The sequence below is a fragment of the Cuculus canorus genome, chromosome 1 (genome assembly GCF_017976375.1).
Source record: "Cuculus canorus isolate bCucCan1 chromosome 1, bCucCan1.pri, whole genome shotgun sequence".
Lineage (NCBI taxonomy): Eukaryota > Metazoa > Chordata > Aves > Cuculiformes > Cuculidae > Cuculus > Cuculus canorus.
Window position 1 is genome coordinate 195,239,410 of NC_071401.1, and position 18,423 is coordinate 195,257,832.

At 41.4% G+C, this 18,423-nt stretch overlaps 1 protein-coding gene across 2 annotated transcripts in view; it reads right to left on the reverse strand.

The window, feature by feature from the left end:
- The window catches only part of GSAP (gamma-secretase activating protein), a 48,755-nt gene extending 35,156 nt beyond the window's left edge, over nucleotides 1-13,599 (reverse strand). Inside the window, exons 1-8 of one of the 2 annotated variants that reach the window (XM_054061892.1) lie at nucleotides 13,442-13,599; nucleotides 8,007-8,080; nucleotides 3,496-3,552; nucleotides 2,720-2,789; nucleotides 2,255-2,311; nucleotides 2,038-2,126; nucleotides 1,587-1,653; nucleotides 472-521 (exon numbers count right to left, since the gene is read on the reverse strand). In XM_054061892.1, coding sequence (XP_053917867.1) covers nucleotides 472-521; nucleotides 1,587-1,653; nucleotides 2,038-2,126; nucleotides 2,255-2,311; nucleotides 2,720-2,789; nucleotides 3,496-3,552; nucleotides 8,007-8,080; nucleotides 13,442-13,577 — 600 coding nt within the window. In that variant the 5' untranslated portion in view covers nucleotides 13,578-13,599. The remainder of the gene's footprint in view (nucleotides 1-471; nucleotides 522-1,586; nucleotides 1,654-2,037; nucleotides 2,127-2,254; nucleotides 2,312-2,719; nucleotides 2,790-3,495; nucleotides 3,553-8,006; nucleotides 8,081-13,441) is intronic. The other variant, XM_054061903.1, reaches the window with a different exon arrangement.
- Between the last annotated feature and the right edge of the window lie 4,824 nt (nucleotides 13,600-18,423).

The following is an 18,423-nucleotide window of genomic DNA, read 5'->3' on the forward strand; positions in this document are numbered from 1 at the left end:
TCAAGTTAAAAAACAGGAAAAAAAGATGAGGGGAGAGACATTGGAGCATTCACTGTACTTGGAGTACATATACATTTCACATCTTTTGTTTGTTTGTTTTTAAAAGAATCCTTCGCTGGGACAGATAGACTCCCAGAATGCAAGGTTAGGAAGGTGAGCCCAAATATTTTGAATGGTTTAAAAATAAATCTACACTATGTTTTCTCCCAGTTTCTAACATACAGACACATTCAATAACTACAAAAAAACCCTAATAAAATAAGTAACTTTCCTCACAGATTACATGGTACACAGGTTTTTCAATCTGCATTGTGGTAGGCTGCAGAAGTTGCCATACTATCAATACTTTCTTTAACATACTCTGTGTTGCTCAAGGATAAAGCTACAAAAATGTTTAGCTAAAATTACAGAAATTTAAATTTTCAAGTAGAGGAAAAGAACCTCAAACACCCAAGATTTTTCAACTCTTACCACTTTGTGTTCTTCTTCTGCAACAACATGAATGTCAAATTGTTCAATATCTTTAAAACACATTAAAAAAAATAATTACAAACATACTTTTTTAGATGCTTTTATACAGGTAATTAAACACCCTCACCTCTTAGAATGCTGTCAGAACATATTAGGGCCAGGAAAGTTCAAGTAAGTTTAAGAGGAAGTCTGCGATACATGCAGAGTCCTGGACTCTACCTTTCCTGAGCCAGGGCTGGCCTCAGCCGTATCACCTCAAGAAATAGGTCTCTGCCCATACAGCGCAGCACCATCAGGAAGGCTGCTAATTGAAGTACACCAAATCAAGCCACGGAGCACACTTACAAAGAGCATGCAAAACTGCATGTTTGTGCCCAAGAGGACACCCTAGCTCTGTTTTACTTTCTAGCATGAAGATCACCTCACAGTCCTTTTCCCAAGCAAAATTCATGTAAGTTATTGGTAGTTTGCCGGTGCAAAGGGTGCAAGATTCACCAGCAGATGTTATAAATGTTTTTGATACAGTTGAAGGCACTATGTGGATGTATTAGGAGGTGAACTCTGCCCACCTAAGTCCAGCTACCTAATGGCTGGTGTCCAGCTTAGCAAAGAAGACAGGCTTCTCCAAAAAGATGGGAAAAATGATCTCTTTAAAAGACTGAAAGGCAAGAGGGATAATAATAAAACAGCCTTTTCCAAGTGTTTACCTGCATCCATTCTCTCCCATTAGACTAGGCTGAACAAGGAAAGTTAGCTGAATCCAAGGAACTATTGTCCTATTCTTACCCTACTCGTCATGTGCTAAATCACAATCCATCTCTCACAGTCAACTGATCTGCTCTGAATCTATGCAGACAGCTATAAAAAGCCTATTTTAGCTTTTTTAGAAATAAAGATAACAGATGAATACATAAACTAAGCAAAAAACATTGGAAAGCTGGCCATTCCGCTAACATTGAAAGAAATCCCATTGATTTTTGAAAGACATTCAGAATAAATACACCTCACACCTCTTTTTTCCATTTTTTTTCCAATAATAAACTATGAAAAATATAATCTATAGCAATCTCTTTAAAGTAAAAGAATGATAATGTACTTTCAATGTATTAACTCACATTTATCTTCTGAAACTACCAAGAGGTGACTTTCCATAGTACTTCTGCCTTCAAGTGGATAAAGAAACTACACAGAAAGTTTCACAAAAGTAAATAAATAACCACAGTAGTTTACAACACTTATTTAAATTTTTAACTGCATATTTACATATTTTACATTAAAACAGTTATGCTAATTAATTAAAATAACTATTATTACAGAGTAATAGCCAGCATTCACTATAACCGCAATCTTCAGGGGATTGAACAGAAATAAAAAAGTAGCTTTCGTGTTAGAGAAATATTCTACATCAAACAGTATATGATGTTTCTCATTTTTTTCATTCTATGAAAAAATATTGGCACACTGTCTCTGTTGAAAGACAATGAGATATTTCGGCACTCAGTCACTTTGTCTCTCCAGTACAGTGGATTTAAAAAGGTTTACATTTAGGTTAGCTGAATAATTTACCTGTACTCGAACACAGCTATCCACAGCCTTCAGGACTCTCACATTATTAATGGGATGAATTTCAATTAGCAAGGTTAAATACTTGGATACTGCAAAAAGAACATGTTTTAGATAACTTTCTTCATAAACAATTTTGGGTTTTAAGTAGAAATTGGGGGGGGGGGAAGCAAAAGGGTACAATATTTCTAACACTATTAAAACAATCCACTTGTAGTACCTGACTGTAATAGCTGACTTACTCTTTCTTCCTCTGTATATTGATGGAAGCTGACCGCTACGAGGAAAAAAAAAACACAGCCATACGTATTTGGTATTAATCTTATCAAACATTTTTGGAGAGCAATCATGATTTTCTTCACCAAAAACATGCACATTAAAGGAAAACCAGAAGCTCTTCCAGACACAGGAGGCATGTAGAAATGCAGGAGGGGGAAGTGAACAAAAGGTCAGTGCATCTTAGGAGTTTTCTTTTAATACAGCAGCAACGTAGTTACAGTTGTGTCTTAATGTTGTTACCTATATGACTTGGTGATGGATCCACTGAAATGCATAGACTGCTGTGAGCAACATATAGGTCAAAATAGACTTAAGTAATTCTATATCCAAATGTATCATCCTACTAAATTCATCTTTACCATGACAAAAAAAATTCAAAAAATTTAATGATAAAACACATATTTACCCAGCAACGTCCTTTCATTGTTGACCGAACAGCTGATTATACGTAGATCTCTCTCAAACATATAGAGGTGCTATAGAAAAAGATATGAATGCTAATAAATTATTTTTTTAAATATATAAAGAAAACCACCTAATTACTCCTCCTTAGGAAAACACTGCTGACCAGTAGACTGCTTTTATTTTAAAAGCAAATTATTTAATGGTCAGAAGAACAATATTTCAAGCCTCAATTGTATCACTCCTCTTTTTTTTCATTTGTTTCTTGCTGGTTCTGTTAAGCTCTATGTTGCCACTAGAGCAGCACAGCAGACCTTTACGTAAATACAAAATTTCACCCATTTCATACTGTTACGGGGACACCTGCAAAGGCCCATTATGATTCTAGCCACTGAATTGCAGTACGTGCAGTTTTAGAACAATTTCTTACAGATGGCAGCACCAAACAGACTGAGGAAGCACACACACAAAAAAGACCACCCAAAACATTTAATTCTCAGGACAGTGCCCTGTGTGAAGAGAAGCAGAAAAGGATGGAACTGGTTGTTTAGAAATAAAGACCACAGACATGACGCTTTACTACTCCCAAGTCATTCAGATGTTCTTTAATATTCTTCATCTTAATACCAGTGAGCATCATTCAAATGCCTTCTCTGGTCTCTCCTCTGTTTCAAACAAGCATACACTCCTTAAGGACACAACACACTGTTTGGCAAAGCACAAAAATCTGAAACACTACAGCACTGCCTTCACCAGGGGGAAGTCTGGTATTGCTCTCACCTCATTTTGTTTCGTTTGAAGATCGTATAATCCAATGTGAGTATTTCTTTGATTTCCCTATGGATGAAAATAAATCAGCACTGGCAATGTTAATATATACAAAGTTAAATACTGGTTTTATTTTCTTCTACCTCCCTCTCTTCTTCCCCCTGCCCCTTGACACACATCCTCACACAATTCTCTGTCCTATAAATAGGCAGTTAATTATCTAATTCCAAGAAAGCGAGGCAAGAAAGAGAAGAATTTTTTTTTTCCTTTTAGAACTAACACATGGAATAAAGCTGAAGTGTGGCCAGTCGGCAGCCCACAAGCCACTGTGGGCCATAACATAAGCCAAGCATGTCTCTCACTTTGGTTCTAAACTGGTTTTAGTTATATAGGCAGTCGGGCTAGGAAGAGAGAGGTCTATACAAGAAAGAATGAGGATGCTACAGCCCCTGGAAGATTTAAGGCTGGTTACTCCAAACCCCAACAACTTGGCAAGTTGGTGCTCTGAAAGGGAGCACAGAAACTTCAAACGTCACCAAACACAGCTTCCTATGATCTGGCTGCAGGCTGGAAAAAGAATTCCAGCTCTATCTTTGAAAACGATTGTTTGAAGACTAAATACATTTCGTAAGCTCAGATGACACCATTAGCCTGCTGTCTTAGAAAAGAAATATAATACACATCCTTTCCAGCTTATTGATAATTACATACAATGATTTTGTTTGGAGCACTTCTAAGACAACATAAATCAACACTTTTCTTCTTGATCATTTTAATCATGCTTTAAATTTTCAAAATATTAAAAGAACAAAAAAAATGCCACTTGGCAGCATATGTTGTGCTTTGAATCAAGCCCAAGTCCATCCTTGTAGTCTAGGTATATGGACTACATTGCTGAACTGTTGAAATTAAATCCAGCCACACAGGCTGTACTCAAAACAGCAATCATCAATGTTTTTAACCACAGCTTGGGAGGAAAGGGGAGAAATCTGCGGTTATTTACAAAGTTATGGTATCTTGCTTTTTGTGAAGAAATATAAGCCTGAGCATTCTCTTCCTAAGGGGTCTATTTCTGAGTGTCTCATTATTGTTGTGGCAGTGACAAAAGTCTTTGACTTCTGATTTAAACAAGGAAACAAAATGCCTTTATGTTACGACACAGGCTTCAGGCCTACTAACTTAAGGTTAAGCAAGTGCTTCCACAAACAACCACTGTTTCCAAGTGTGTCTGAAATGCTAACATCCTCTGCACTTAGATACTGAAAAATATACTTTACAAGACTGGTAAGAGGACTACACCCATATCTGTGCATAAGCTAATACACTTGTTTTCATGTCTCTCTAAAGGTTCTTGTATTGCCTTACAAAACAGAAGCACTGACACAGGAATTCACTTCTGTTAAAAATACCTTCCTTAACACCAACTCTCAATGTCATGAGAGACACTTTCAAAACTGCAGTACCATGCAATGCTCTAAAACTAGCTTGAAAATAAAGCTCATTCTCCACCTTCCCTTGACTTCAGGGCAGAATGCACTTGATTTTCTTCTGCTTAGAAGACAAAGGTTGTTATCTATTTGTACCTATTAGTAAACAAGTGAGGGCAGCTCAGTTTAGTTTATATCCTTATTTGTGCACTATCCTCACTGACAACGTCACAGCTAAAGTTTGCTGCTATGAAACCAACAGGAAAGGCCCACAGACATACAGCTGTGTCTAGCAAAATTGGTAGCTCATTAGTTATAAACAGTTTATCATGAAGAGGGGAAAGAGAGAGAACAGCAAAAGAGAGATTAGACTGCCTTAACAACTCACTAACAACTCAGATTAAACTGCCTTAACTACAGCTTCTTGTTTGTTAGAAGCTGTAATTACATTATGATTTCTCCAACATAAATTTGAGGAAACAGAAGAACTAACTGCAGACACTAAAAGCAGTCCATTTCCCCAGGTGAGCTTTCCAGTGTGGTGAGGTATATTGGCAGAATAGAACAGCAAAGCACAAAGAATACTTATATTTTAGAGCATGTTTGTAAAAATTTAAGAATCAAACTGGGGCCTAAAACTACTCGTCATTCACTAAGATGCATACACCAAAACTCTTTTTTTCTTCTATGACAATATTAATGGATATTCCTCTTAAAAGGTTCGCAGTAAACTCCAGAACTACAAAACTATACTCATACATAGCCAATGGATTGATTTCAGAAAAGGAAACATTTGTTTCAAACCCTTGTTATATCAGATTGAAAGTGTAACAAGACAGACAGGCAGGATACTCCCAACACTTGCTGGTTTTTAGCATTCTACTCTTGAGAGAGGAAAAACAAATTTGGTTCTGCTTCAAAGAATAACAGTCCCAAGGTACGATTGCAGCTGACACAGACATTATTAATTTGACAAAAGCGCAGACATCAGGAAAGGCGCAGCACTAGCAGCTCAAGGACTCAGCCTGTTCAGGACACAGGGCGAGTGCTATGCAGCTGCAGTCCGGACCTCCACACGTGCTCCTACCAATACACAACCACCCAGACTAGCACAAGCTCTAGGGCAGACAAATCCACAGGTTCTTATCATTCACGCAGACAAACGTGGATGTGTTGACTCCTATTCGTATCAATAGCACCAAAGTAGGTACCAACACTTTCAGCTCATGAGCATAATCTTTACTGATCCAAGAAAGAAACATGTACAAGATACTATGAACAACTTCCCTCCAGGAAAAGCATCGTATATTTAATGCAATACCACCTAAAGATGCATTTGTTCTTTGTGAGAACAAATGTCTTCCTGTTTGCCCACTAACAAATGTAAAGAACACTTATAGTAGAAGCAAATAAAGTATGTCAGCATCCTTCCCAATTGAGGAATAACAGATGCTGTTTCTTTAGCAGGCTGACTCACTCAGGAAAAAAAAGATCAGGCTACTTTACCATGGTAAAAGAACAGGAAAAGAAGCAGCAGTAGCATCTCCTTTGGGATGGCACTTGAGAGGTCAAAACTGCTGCACTAAAACTGCAGTTTGCTAGTTCTAGTTCCCAGGCTTTGTCATCCAGCCATTTCTACCACACAGGCTGCAGAGTCATTTTATTCCCAAAATTAAGAAAGAGTAACTACAGTGAAGATTTTTAGTGACTTCCTATGCAGCCTTCACCCCTGGGTTCAGGGAACTAAGCCTAGGTGCTTAAATCCTCCTGAGAGTCATTGGCATATTCAGCCAACAGAATCTAGTGGGCATTTGTCTACCTCCTCCACCCAAAGTACAGGCTACAAGCTCCAGCATCTGTTTTGACCACATCTCTAGTGACTACAATGGGAACTTAGGCACCTAGAATGCAGACAGACACCTATGTTTAGGTGTGTGAACCTTGAACTACCACTCACCCCTTGTGACCGTCACAAGAGCCTAAACAACACACAAGGCAGATGGAGACCACTGTCATAAGCCCAAAAAAGCTTTGTGTGAGATTCCACAGATGCTAGACAGCAGCAATATCACACATACATGGCACCAGATCTCTTGTAGGGAGCTAGATGTATTATTTTCATTATGTCTTTCTAGAGTTCTGAGCATTGAAGAAAAAAAAAAATTGACACATTCTTTAGTTGGTTTTATGGTTACTGTTGTCTTGTACAGACTCCCTTCCCTATGCTTGTACTAAAGGAAACATCCACCCACAGCTAAACTGTATTATACCTTGATGAAGGCCTCACCTCTTCCCTTAACCCCAGAGAAGCTGGAGAGTTTTAGCATTGTTCAGCAAGGGGAATGAAAGGCAGCCCTATTCTACTGGATTTATCTCCAATCCACACTCTTCAAGAACCAAAATCTTCCAGAATCCAGCTGGGCCTACAGATTTCTCCAAGGCGCACAGAAAAGAGCCACAGTTCGTCTCATCAAGGGGAAACCTTATCAAACCATTTCAAAATCTCTTGCAACTACAGGCATTTCCACCCAAAAGCTACAAATACGCCATGGAGAGCAGGATGCTGTGTGGGAAATGATAGCTCTAGATACTTGAAGACATCAAATAAAATTATTACTACTTGCAATAAAGTGCTATAGATGAAAAGTAATAAAGAAGAAAGGCTGAAGAGTTAGTGTTAGATAAATGGCATCTTAACATACGTATTAGTAGGAGGAAACATATTTAACCAAAGCAGTGCACATGAATTAATAATCAGACTTCCCTGAGAAATCCTGAGGATGAAAGAATGTGCTGCCTATGAAGAGTTTACCTGTTAAAGCAAGGCTTTTCATTTGAGGTGAGACTGATCTCCAAAAAAAAAAAAAAAAAAATCAACAGCAGAAACTGCATGGACTTAAATTGAGTCAGCACTTCACGCTCCATTTCATCACTCAAACTTTGTCTGAAGCAAAGACATTGCCCAACCCCGAAGCTGTAATCAGTCAAGTCTTCATGTTCTAAACTTCACAACAAACTTTTAACTGCAAGGACTCAATTATACATACACATACAGTGATATTCTCTCCTTATTATTAAGTTCCAAGACAAACTTACCTTCCAGGTATAAATAATTTTTCCATTTCTTTCAACATTTACAATGTAGAGCACTGAAGAATTCTCAGAAGTATCTGAAATAAGTATCAAAAGGCACCGGGTTTTCATTTGAGCTGGTTCACCATCCAGTTTATGCACACTTTAAGCAGAGATACTAAATACATTTCTACATATAAATACTTCTTTGCATATGTCTGAATTACTCCCTTCTAAAGAAAGAGAATATTTCTTTAGCCATGGTTTAAATCTGATAACTTCAACATAAAATAGCTAAACATATAGGAAAGAATTATTTATTCTAATTCTTCATTATAACTGTGCTTCTAATGGCCACTACCTTTTGTGATGAAAATGGAATGTAATTTTTCACTCTCTTCCATTCCCCGAAAAAAAACCCCTGCATTTATCCATTATACACAACACGGGGTTCAAACAGTTAACTTTCATTCCAGTCCTCAGAACACTACAGGGAGACAGAACTATCCTGAGGAAAAATATCACTTGCTCCCACCTGCCCTTTCAGCATCCTAAAGGAATGCCTGGAAATAAACTACATCTTTGGAGGTTAGCTCTGCACTAGCAACCCCCCAAAAAAAACAAGAACCACAAGATTAAGCACCATATATATACATGCAACATACCTACAAGTACAAGGGAATTAAACAATGCAGGACTAGAGATATGATATGGGTGTGAGCATAAGGGCAGGGAGAGAAGTGAATCGGATGAGCAGGAAGCTAGGATGGACACAGAAAGAGAAGAGAGCACCTAAACAAAGCAGCATAAAATAAAAAGTAAGAAAAAATAAAATAAAAAAACTACAAAACATTATATTAAGCTGACAAAAACATCCTCTTCTGACACGGCTTTTCTGTTTTATGATCACTGCAGCCAACAAATATTCATTTATCTCAGATGGCACTTTTAATGAAAGTGGAAATTTTGCCCTCCGTAACACTGACAGCTGCATGATAGGTCCTAGTTTTAAGATAAAAGTCACTCATGGTTCAGTAAGCATCAACAAAAGGAATTCTCCACCATTCATTTAGTCAAGTTCAACACTATTCACTTTGCAGTTATCACAAAGTGTTGACAAAAGGAAGACATGTGAAACTTGGTTTCAGAAGCTTGATATTATAAACCAGCTTGTGCAGCCTGCAGTAATAAGAAAAAACACCTTTTATAAGTATTACCAGAAGGAACTAAATTCTGTATTTTGTTGTGGGAAGACAATGAAAATATTTATCGTATATTTAACAACACATTGCTTTCTGCTGGTTTCAGCTCATTCAAAGTATTCTACAATACCACTACATTAGGGCTAGTTGGTGAGAGCTGAGAAAGTCTCATAACCACATATTCTGCTCTTCTTTTAGAGGAAACTTCCGAGAATTTAACCACCACCTCAAACTTTGAAGACGAGTACCACAGTCTTCACACTTGTCTCTCATATAACACTTCCTCAGAACAGAAGCCTGCTAGAAAAGAGGTCCACGAGAAATCTCCTTATCAATTAATTTCTCTATCACCCAATACAATGGTTTTAAAGGTGTTTGAAAAAGTTCCACGTCAGAAGCAATTCTCATGTCAGCAGGAATATGGAGCCAAAGAAGTGGGAATCATCTCTGCCCTTTGAAAGTCCTGCAGTAAAACTCTGCATGTAGAGCTACAACTTACTTCTTTCTCATCCCCACAGTTTAGCCCAGCAGATGAAAGACTGCAAAAGAACCAACCCAACCTGCCTGCCCAGCAAACAACTCTTATCAACATACGCAGGGGAATGCAGAGTGTGGTTTCCTGAAGGCCATTATATGCAGCTCATACAAAAATAAGTGGAATAAAGAGAACAAGGCTGGTTCTCTTCACTTGGCACACCACTCCCATCATCATAGCAACTCCCAGCTCTCACACAATTAGAAATTCTCACACGCTATCAAGGGCTTTGAAGTCCTCACAACAGAAAATAATAAATATGAATAACATTTGAAACTACAGAAACGAAAGTACCATGACTCCTAAAAATCACTTGCTTTCTTTGATGTTTAAAGGAATCTTTTCAAATTCCTGCCTTCCACCTTCACACTCCTACAATGACAGCACATCAGGGGAAAAATACAGAGACAAATGCTGAAAAGTAATACAGGAAAGCTAGTGGCTGATCAGATGCGCCTTGCAACCCAGATTCTTCTGATACTGTAATACCAGGGGCATTTACTGAACAAAAGGTTTGTATGGAGAGCAGCCCTGCAGAGAAGGACTTGGGGATGCTGGTCGATGAGAAGCATGATGTGAGCCGGCAACGTGTGTTTGCAGCCCAGAAGGCCAATCGTATCCTGGGCTGCAACAAAAGAAGCGTGGCCAGCAGGGCGAGGGAGGGGATTCTGCCCCTCTATTCCTCTCTTGTGAGACCTCAGCTGGAATACTGTGTCCAGTTCTGCAATCCTCAACATAAGAAGGATATGGAGATGTTGGAATGGGTCCAGAGGAGGGCTGCAAAGATGACTGGAGGGCTGCAGCACCTTCCCTACGAGGACAGGCTGAGAGAGTTGGGCTTGTTCAAGCCGGAGAAGAGAAGGCTCCAAGGAGATCTTATAGAGACCTTCCAGTACCTGAAAGGGGCCTACAGGAAAGCTGAGGAGGGATTATTCATAAAGGCTTGTGGGGATAGGAAGAATTTCTTCACCATGAGAGTGGTAAGACACTAGAACAAGCTGCCAAGGGAAGTTGTGTCTGCCCCATTCCCTGGAGGTGTTCAAGGCCAGATTGGATGGGGCATTGAGCAGCCTGACCCAGTGGGACGTGTCCCTGCCCATGCCAGCGGGGTTGGAGCTAGATGATCTTTAAGGTCCCTTCCAACCCCAACTATTCTATGATTCTACTACATTTTAAGAAGCTGAATGCAATTGTCTCTTTCCCAAACACAAGTCAGCACCATTTTGAGATCTTTGTGACATAAAGTGCAGCTTAATTGACTCATTGAAATCATCATAGTTGAACTGATAAATTCATAGATGAAGGACCATGCATGGAGAATTTCAGAATTTTACCTCTTCAATACACCATGCAACAGTTGTTCAGTAAACTATCTAGTATATGTGAAATAATTTTTAACAGATTTTTCAACTGATGGCTTGGTAAATATTTTTCTTCTATAAAAGCAAAAAAATATGATACTTTCTGGTTTACCTCCAAACAAGTAACTGTTTGAAACCATTTGATAACAGCTCCTCAATGTGGGATGCAAGTTAAATATTTTGAGTTAATTAAAAGCAACCAAAGAAGCTGAGGTTTTAAGTCCATCACACACTGCATCAATGATCATCTATTCTTACCGAAATAGTAATTTTGACAGTATGGTTTTTTTTAGACTAAGATTTCCATCAGTTTCTGAGAAGCAGAACTGAGCCAGCTGCCTGGCAGATGAATGAGGACAAACCTGAGGACAAAGCAAAAAAACACAGTGCCAAGAATACAGGAGGGGGTAATTGTTTTTTTCCAACCACTACATCAAGCACTCGCTACTCTGGCTATCACACACTGCTGTGACACCCAACACTTCATCTAATTTTAACTAGCACTCATTTACCACATAGGCAAAGTGTTTGGGTTCCCTCCCACACAGAAAGGGGACTAGTGTGAGAGTCACGCTAGAAGTCACACACATGTTTTCTGCATGGAGCAACAGATGAGAGAAACAAGCCATGGTGCATATCAGAGATGCAGAAGGGCTTTCAGCATGTGAGAAGCAAATTGAAGACATTCAGCTTCCCTCCCTCAAGCAGACTGGTGTAAGAGATTGATTCTTTTTGCCTGCCTTAAACCACCGTTGAGACTGCAGCAGAGGCACTGTCCTTCAACACCTTATCTGACTCTCACAAGCATCCCAGCTGCGCTTGCTGCCTATAGAGGCCTCCTGGAAGGAGCAGCCCCCTCAAATCAGCTCCAGAACTTTCCTAGAAGAAGCACTGCACAGGGCCACCAAAAAAACTACAAATAATACTTTGGAAGAGGGGCATTTGCAGCAGCACGCCCACCATCCTGGGAGGAAAAAGAGGACTGGAGCCTATGCAGTGTCCTTGTACTCTCTCTCCCTTTCCTGTCTTTCTTTCTTCTCTCTTAACACAGACTTAGCAAGCGAATGTCAGTCTTATTCCCAAGAATGCCTGTACAAATAAGCTCCTTTTTTTTGACCACTCATAGAATGGCTTGGGTTGGAAGGTACCTTAAAGATCATCCAGTTCCAACCCCCCCTGCCATGGGCAGGGACACCTCCCACCAGACCAAGGCCCCATCCAACATGGCCTTGAACACACCCAGGGATAGGGGCATCCACAACTTCTCTGGACAACCTGTGCAAGTGCCTCACCACTCTTCATCACGAAGAATTTCTTCCTAATGTCTAACTAAATCTTTCCCCTTCCAATTTAAAGCCATTCTCCGTAGTCCTATCACTACACGCTCTTGTAAAACGTCCCTCCCCAGCTTTCTTGTAAGTCCTCTTCACGTACTAGAAGGCCATTATAAGGTGTCCCCACAGCTTTCTCTTCTCTAAGCCAAACAACCTCAACTCTCTCAGCCTGTCCTCATACCAGAGACGCTCCAGCCCTCTGATCATCTTCATGGCCCTTCTCTGAACCTGCTGCAACAGTTCCATACCCTTCTTATGTTGGGGATTCCAGAACTGGACACAAAACTCCAGGTGGGGTCACACAAGAGCGGAGTCGAAGGGTAGAATCACCTCCCTTGACTTGCTGGCTGTGCTACTTTTGATGCAGCCCAGGACACAGCTGGTACCTGGGCTGCAAGCACACATTACTGGTTCATATCAAGCTCCTCATCAATCAGCACCCCAACTCCTCCACAGGGCTGCTCTCAGTTATGTTGTCCCCTGTCTTGTATTGAAATCTTGGATTGCCCTGACCCAGGTGGAGGAAAATAGTTTGGCATCATTTTGCCTTCATTTATCCCGGTGGGTATTGAACCCATACATTGCACAGAACCCAGGGTCTCACCCTGGTGACCCCTGGACTGCCCAGGCTTTGGTCATGACACCCACCCAGGGGCACCTGTGGGAGGGGGGAAGAGGGATGGAGGGAGGGAAGGGGGGTCGAAGGGATAGAAGAGGGGGAACTGAGGGATGGAAGGGAGGGATGGAAAGGGAGGACAGAGGGGGCAGAGGAATGGAGAAGGGGAATGGAGGGATGGCAGGACGACGGAGGGATGGGGGGACGACGGAGGGATGGAGCGGGGGCAAGGGATGGCGGGGGACGGAAGGATTGGGGGGGACGGAAGGATCGGGGGGAGGAGAGGATGGATTGCGGGGGGGAGGAGAGGAGGGATTGGGGGGAGGAGAGGAGGAATGGACGGGCGGGAGGAATGGAGGGCCTCCCCTCCACCCTCCCCGCGGAGCGGGCAGCCCGCAGCCCCGGCGTTACCTAGAGCGGCGGCCCAGCCCCGCGCCGCCAGCCAGGGAACCACATCCCTCCGCAGATCAAACTCGGGCAGCAGGTGAAGCAGCATCCCGGCCCCGGAGCGCCCCGGCCGCCGCCGTGCCCCGCCCCGGGCGCCCATTGGCCGCGGCGCGCCCCGCTCAGCGCGGGTCCCGTGGGCTGTTCCGGGGCCGCGTTCCCGCCTCCGGGGGGGGCGGGGCTGGGGGAGCCGTGGGCGGTGTTGGACCGCGGGAAGGGGGTGTGGTCAGATCGGGGCGTGTGCTGGGAGACCTTACCGGGAGTGTTGTGTCCTCTGGAATCCTCAATGTAAGAGGGATATAGAGCTGTTGGAACGCGTCCAGAGGAGGCTACAAGGATGGTCAGAGGGCTGGAGTACTCTCCATGTGAGGACAGGCTGGGAGAGTTGGGCTTGTTCAGCCTGGAGAAGAGAAGGCTCCGAGGAGATCTTCTAGCGACCTTCCAGTACTTGAAGGGGCTACAAGAAAGCTGGGGAGGGACTGTTCACAAAGGGTTGTAGTGATGGGACGAGGGGGAGTGGGTATGAACTGGAGAGGGGCAGATTTAGACTAGACATAAGGCGGAATTTCTTCACCAGGAGAGTGGTGAGGCACTGGCACAGGTCGCCCAGGGAAATTGTAGCTGCCCCATCCCTGGAGGGCCAGGTTGGATGGGGCCTTGGGCAGCCTGATCCAGCGGGATGTGTCCCTGCCCATGGCAGGGGGTTTGGAACCGGGGGATCTTTAAGGTCCCTTCCAACCCAAACTATGCTATGATTCTATGAAAATATTGTATAAAATTAGGGTCATGTAAGACTGGAATCACGGCACTGTTATTCTGTGAACGACTCATAGCAGGAACAGGGTGTGAGGCGGTGTTGGTGTCCCAGGACATGGAGCCCTAGTCATGAGTTAACCGTCCTCGTAATGTTAGGGGTTTTCCAGAGTTGCCAGCAGTATCCCCTGCTGCCTGACGTGACGTGCTTGTTGAATAGACAAGAGTCTCTCTCTGCAAACTGCTTATGCTTGGTGAATTGCTTGTGCTTAGGTTTTGGGGCCCTTGCACTACCAGAAGGACATTGAGGTCCTAGAGTGTGTCCAAAGAAGGGTGATAAAGCTGGTGAAGGGGCTGGAGAACAAGTTTTAATGAGGAACAGCTGAGGGAACTGGGTTGTTTAGCCCAGAGAAAAGGAGGCTGAGGGGAGACCTTATAGCTCTCTACAACTACTTGAAAGGAGATTGTGATGAGGTGGATGTTGATCTCTTCTCCCAAGTTGATAGGTGATAGGGCAAGAGGAAATGGCCTCAGATTGCACCAGAGGAGGTTCAGTTTAGCTATCAGGAAAAACTTCTTCACCAAAAGGTTTATCAAGCACTGGAACAGGCTGCCTAGGGATATGTTGGAGTCACCATCCCTGGAGATGTTTAAAAGATGGGTGGATGAGGTGCATGGTGATAGGGTTTAGTAGCGGATAGGTATGGTTGGACTTGATGATCTCAAAGGTTTTTTCCAACTAAACAATTCTGTGATTCTATGAATGGATCGAGTCTCTCTGGGTAAACTGCTTTGGCAGAGCTCAAGACGTCATCTCAGGCTAGGCCTGGCCTGATCCTTCTTTTCATCACTCTACAAGCAAAGGAGGTAAAGCTTAGTGTAATCCTAAGAGGGGTTGTGGTTTTTTTGGTTGAGTGTTTTCTTAGCTTTTGAAAATGTTTGTAGCTCTGATAAGATCCTACTGCATGGCTATCTATAGCCTGTCTGTAATTACCATTTCCCTTCTGACATGTGCTGGCTGATGTCAGCCAGCTAAAAGTGGCACAATACTGGCTAGGCTGTAGAGACACAGACCAAACTAGATATACAGTGAGTACAGAACAGCTCAAGCCTTTTCAAAGAGGTAATCAAAGAACCAAGGTTTTTCCCCTCATTGCAAAGCTTTGGAGCTATATAAAGACCAGATGAGAATCAGGTATGTCTGCAAAGTATGGATGAAAAGGAACTTGATAATCAAAATGCAAGGCAGACATAAGCTTCCTTTCAAACTCCATATTGCGAACTTTTATAATTTTATCACAAATTTCATAATTTTATCACAAATTTCATAATTGACATTCTTTTGAAAGCTGCTTGGATCAAGTGGTTGGTTGTACAAGAATTTGAGTTTATACCTTCACTGTCATGAAACAAAGCTTGAAAATGTGACCAGAATATTTATTTCAGAGGCAAAAGTAGAAAACAGACAAAAGTTCCCAGATAGATGCGTTTTTTAAGAGATGAGGTGGGGCTAATTCAAGATTCTGAGTATTTGGGAATGACACAACTGGAGGGGCAAGCAAAGGTGGGAAACGCAACCACTGAAATGACTGATTCTGTAAGTACGAGATCTGACACAAGAAAAAAATTAGACTAACCGTATAGCTCAGGAACCAAGAGTGGGAGGGGGGGATACAAAGAGGTGGTTAAAGAACATGTTCTAAGATGTCATAGTGGCGCAAGGCTAAACTCGATCACTTTACTCGGGATAAGTGGACACGTTCAGGTAGAGATGTTTTCTTACCCTCAGTTGTAAAATATCAGTGTGCAAGAGTGAACAGCGAGTTAACAACAAGTTTCTTGTGAAATTAAATAAATCTGTGATGGAAACTTTTCATTTATTGACTGAGGCTTATGGTGAAGAGATCCCAAAGATCAAGTCAGCACTCCAAGGAACTCATTTTTTTGTCAGTAGAAGATGTGAATGTAAAAGCAATAGAGATCCTCAACAGCCTTTCAGAAAATTACCTGAGGAATTGCTTTGAACATTGGCAGCATCATATGCAGCTTTGTGTCAACTCAGAAGGGGACTATTTTGAAGCAGATCGTAATTGATTTTCTTAATTTCTTAAATAAAAAGAGTTACAGGCACAATCTCAGGTTTTTTTGTGGTGTCGGACCATGTACGTGCAACATGGAAATTTTCACATCAACAAAATCTGTCCCGAGAGCTACAGGGTGCATTCACGGCCAGGATGAGGGTAACTACTAGAATTTTTCCTTCTGCTGTAAAGAAAAATAAAAAGAACTGTGGAGACGAGTAACAAAGAGACTACCTGTAACAAATAAAGGAGGCACAGTAAATAGCGAAAGTGTTGCAGTTTCTGAATTGACTAACTGTAGTAGTCAGGCTTTTTAGATTATCGCAGGAAACATTATTAACCTTAAAATAAAGCTCAGAGTGTCTCCTTACTAAAAATGTACAAGATACCCCATCTTTCAGGAAACAGGAGGCAATCACAGATTTGGGGCTGTACAGTCCTACATTTAAGGATCAAGCTTGTATAAGAATTTGCAATGCGATGAAGAAAACTTAATCCACTACTGCTCTTTCTCATCAAGATACCACTATCTTGATGATAGCCACTGTCACCTGAATAACACATAGTACTTTGAAGTGGGATGGGGTTTCTTCTCTCTCTTCCTGTGTTACCATTGTGAATCTGATGGTTTTATTTTTTCACTTCTACCTTTAATATCTATTTCCTTCACAACTCTAATAATAATTCACAGACTTAGAGCTTATTACGTAGAACTCATTATTCCCTGAGCCAGCAGTCTGGCTATGCACGTTCGAGGCCATATCTATAGACCCAAAGATCCGGGTTGAATTCCTAGAAGCACAACGTATTCCTCAGAAACCACAAAGCCGACTCATTCCAGTACTTCAAGTAATGCTACAGCGTATCACAGCACATCAACCCTGATATGTAAAATTAAAAGCTTAATGCAAAAGTCATAAGTTTCTAAAAAAAACCTTACTTTCTTCAGCTTTGAAATAAGACAGAGGGCCTGGTGTATTCCTGATAACATTTGCCAGCTTCGCTAGACAGAGAAAGAAGCTTCTGGTTTAAAAAATCCAACCCAAATTCTTATCTCAGCCAAGTGAAATTAATGTTATAACCTATTTCTGACTTTTGCTTCCTTTTTGCTTGCACCATGAAACCAAATAATGAATTTAACTGTCTATTTATATATATTTATATATATTTCCCTTTCTGATTATCATGCTCAGTTAATTTTGGTTTCTAGAGCCAGGCATGGGAGCTGATCCCAATGGAGCCATCTCTAGTGCAGGAATGTGGAACGGATGCTCTTAGAAAAAGAAAGACAGATTATATTTTTCTATCTTTTTTTATCAGCAATCTGTTCCCACCTTAATAATGGGAAGATCTCCATCAAATTTTCAGCTGGAATGGGTCAGGCCAGTCGTCAGAAAGCACTAGTGGCCCTACTGCTAGCACTGTAATCAGCATCAGCATTTTTTACCACTGACAATAATTTCTGTGCTAACTGCGTATGTGGCTGTCATCCATTTTCAAACAGTCCGTGTGGCAGGAATTACAAAATCATACCATGAAACAACTGTGGGTCTGATGAGGCATTGTCCCCTGTCCTGGCACTGATGGGCATAACATAGTGCTTAGCTCTCTCAACAGAATAAAGCTTCATTCACGGGAAAAAAACATACAGAGCCATAAATCATCAATGTGTTCCACATTGGGAACTTATACTTAAGGCTTCTTATGAAGAATGAATATCTGATATAATTATTTAAACACATGACAGCCTGGCAAACAGCTCATGACTTCGTTGGGAAGCACTGCTTACTGAGGGCAACCTCTTTTCCCGCCATTCCAGCAACAGAGGGTTTATTGTCATCATGTCTAGACAGTTGTTTCCTTTAAGAATGTTTTCAGCCAGTCAAACAGAAAATATATAAATAAATTGTTTTCCTCAGGGATGTGGTCAATATGTATATTAAACCCTCCAGGAAACACAAATAAGATGCAATAAGAAATCAGTATTTCAGTAGCAAAAATGAAAGCTGCAATTCAAAGGTGGTAAAGGAAGATATTTTTATTTCCATGTGTGAGAATAACATTTTTTTAATTATCTTTAATCAGAGAATATCAACATAAATTGGAGTAGTTTCA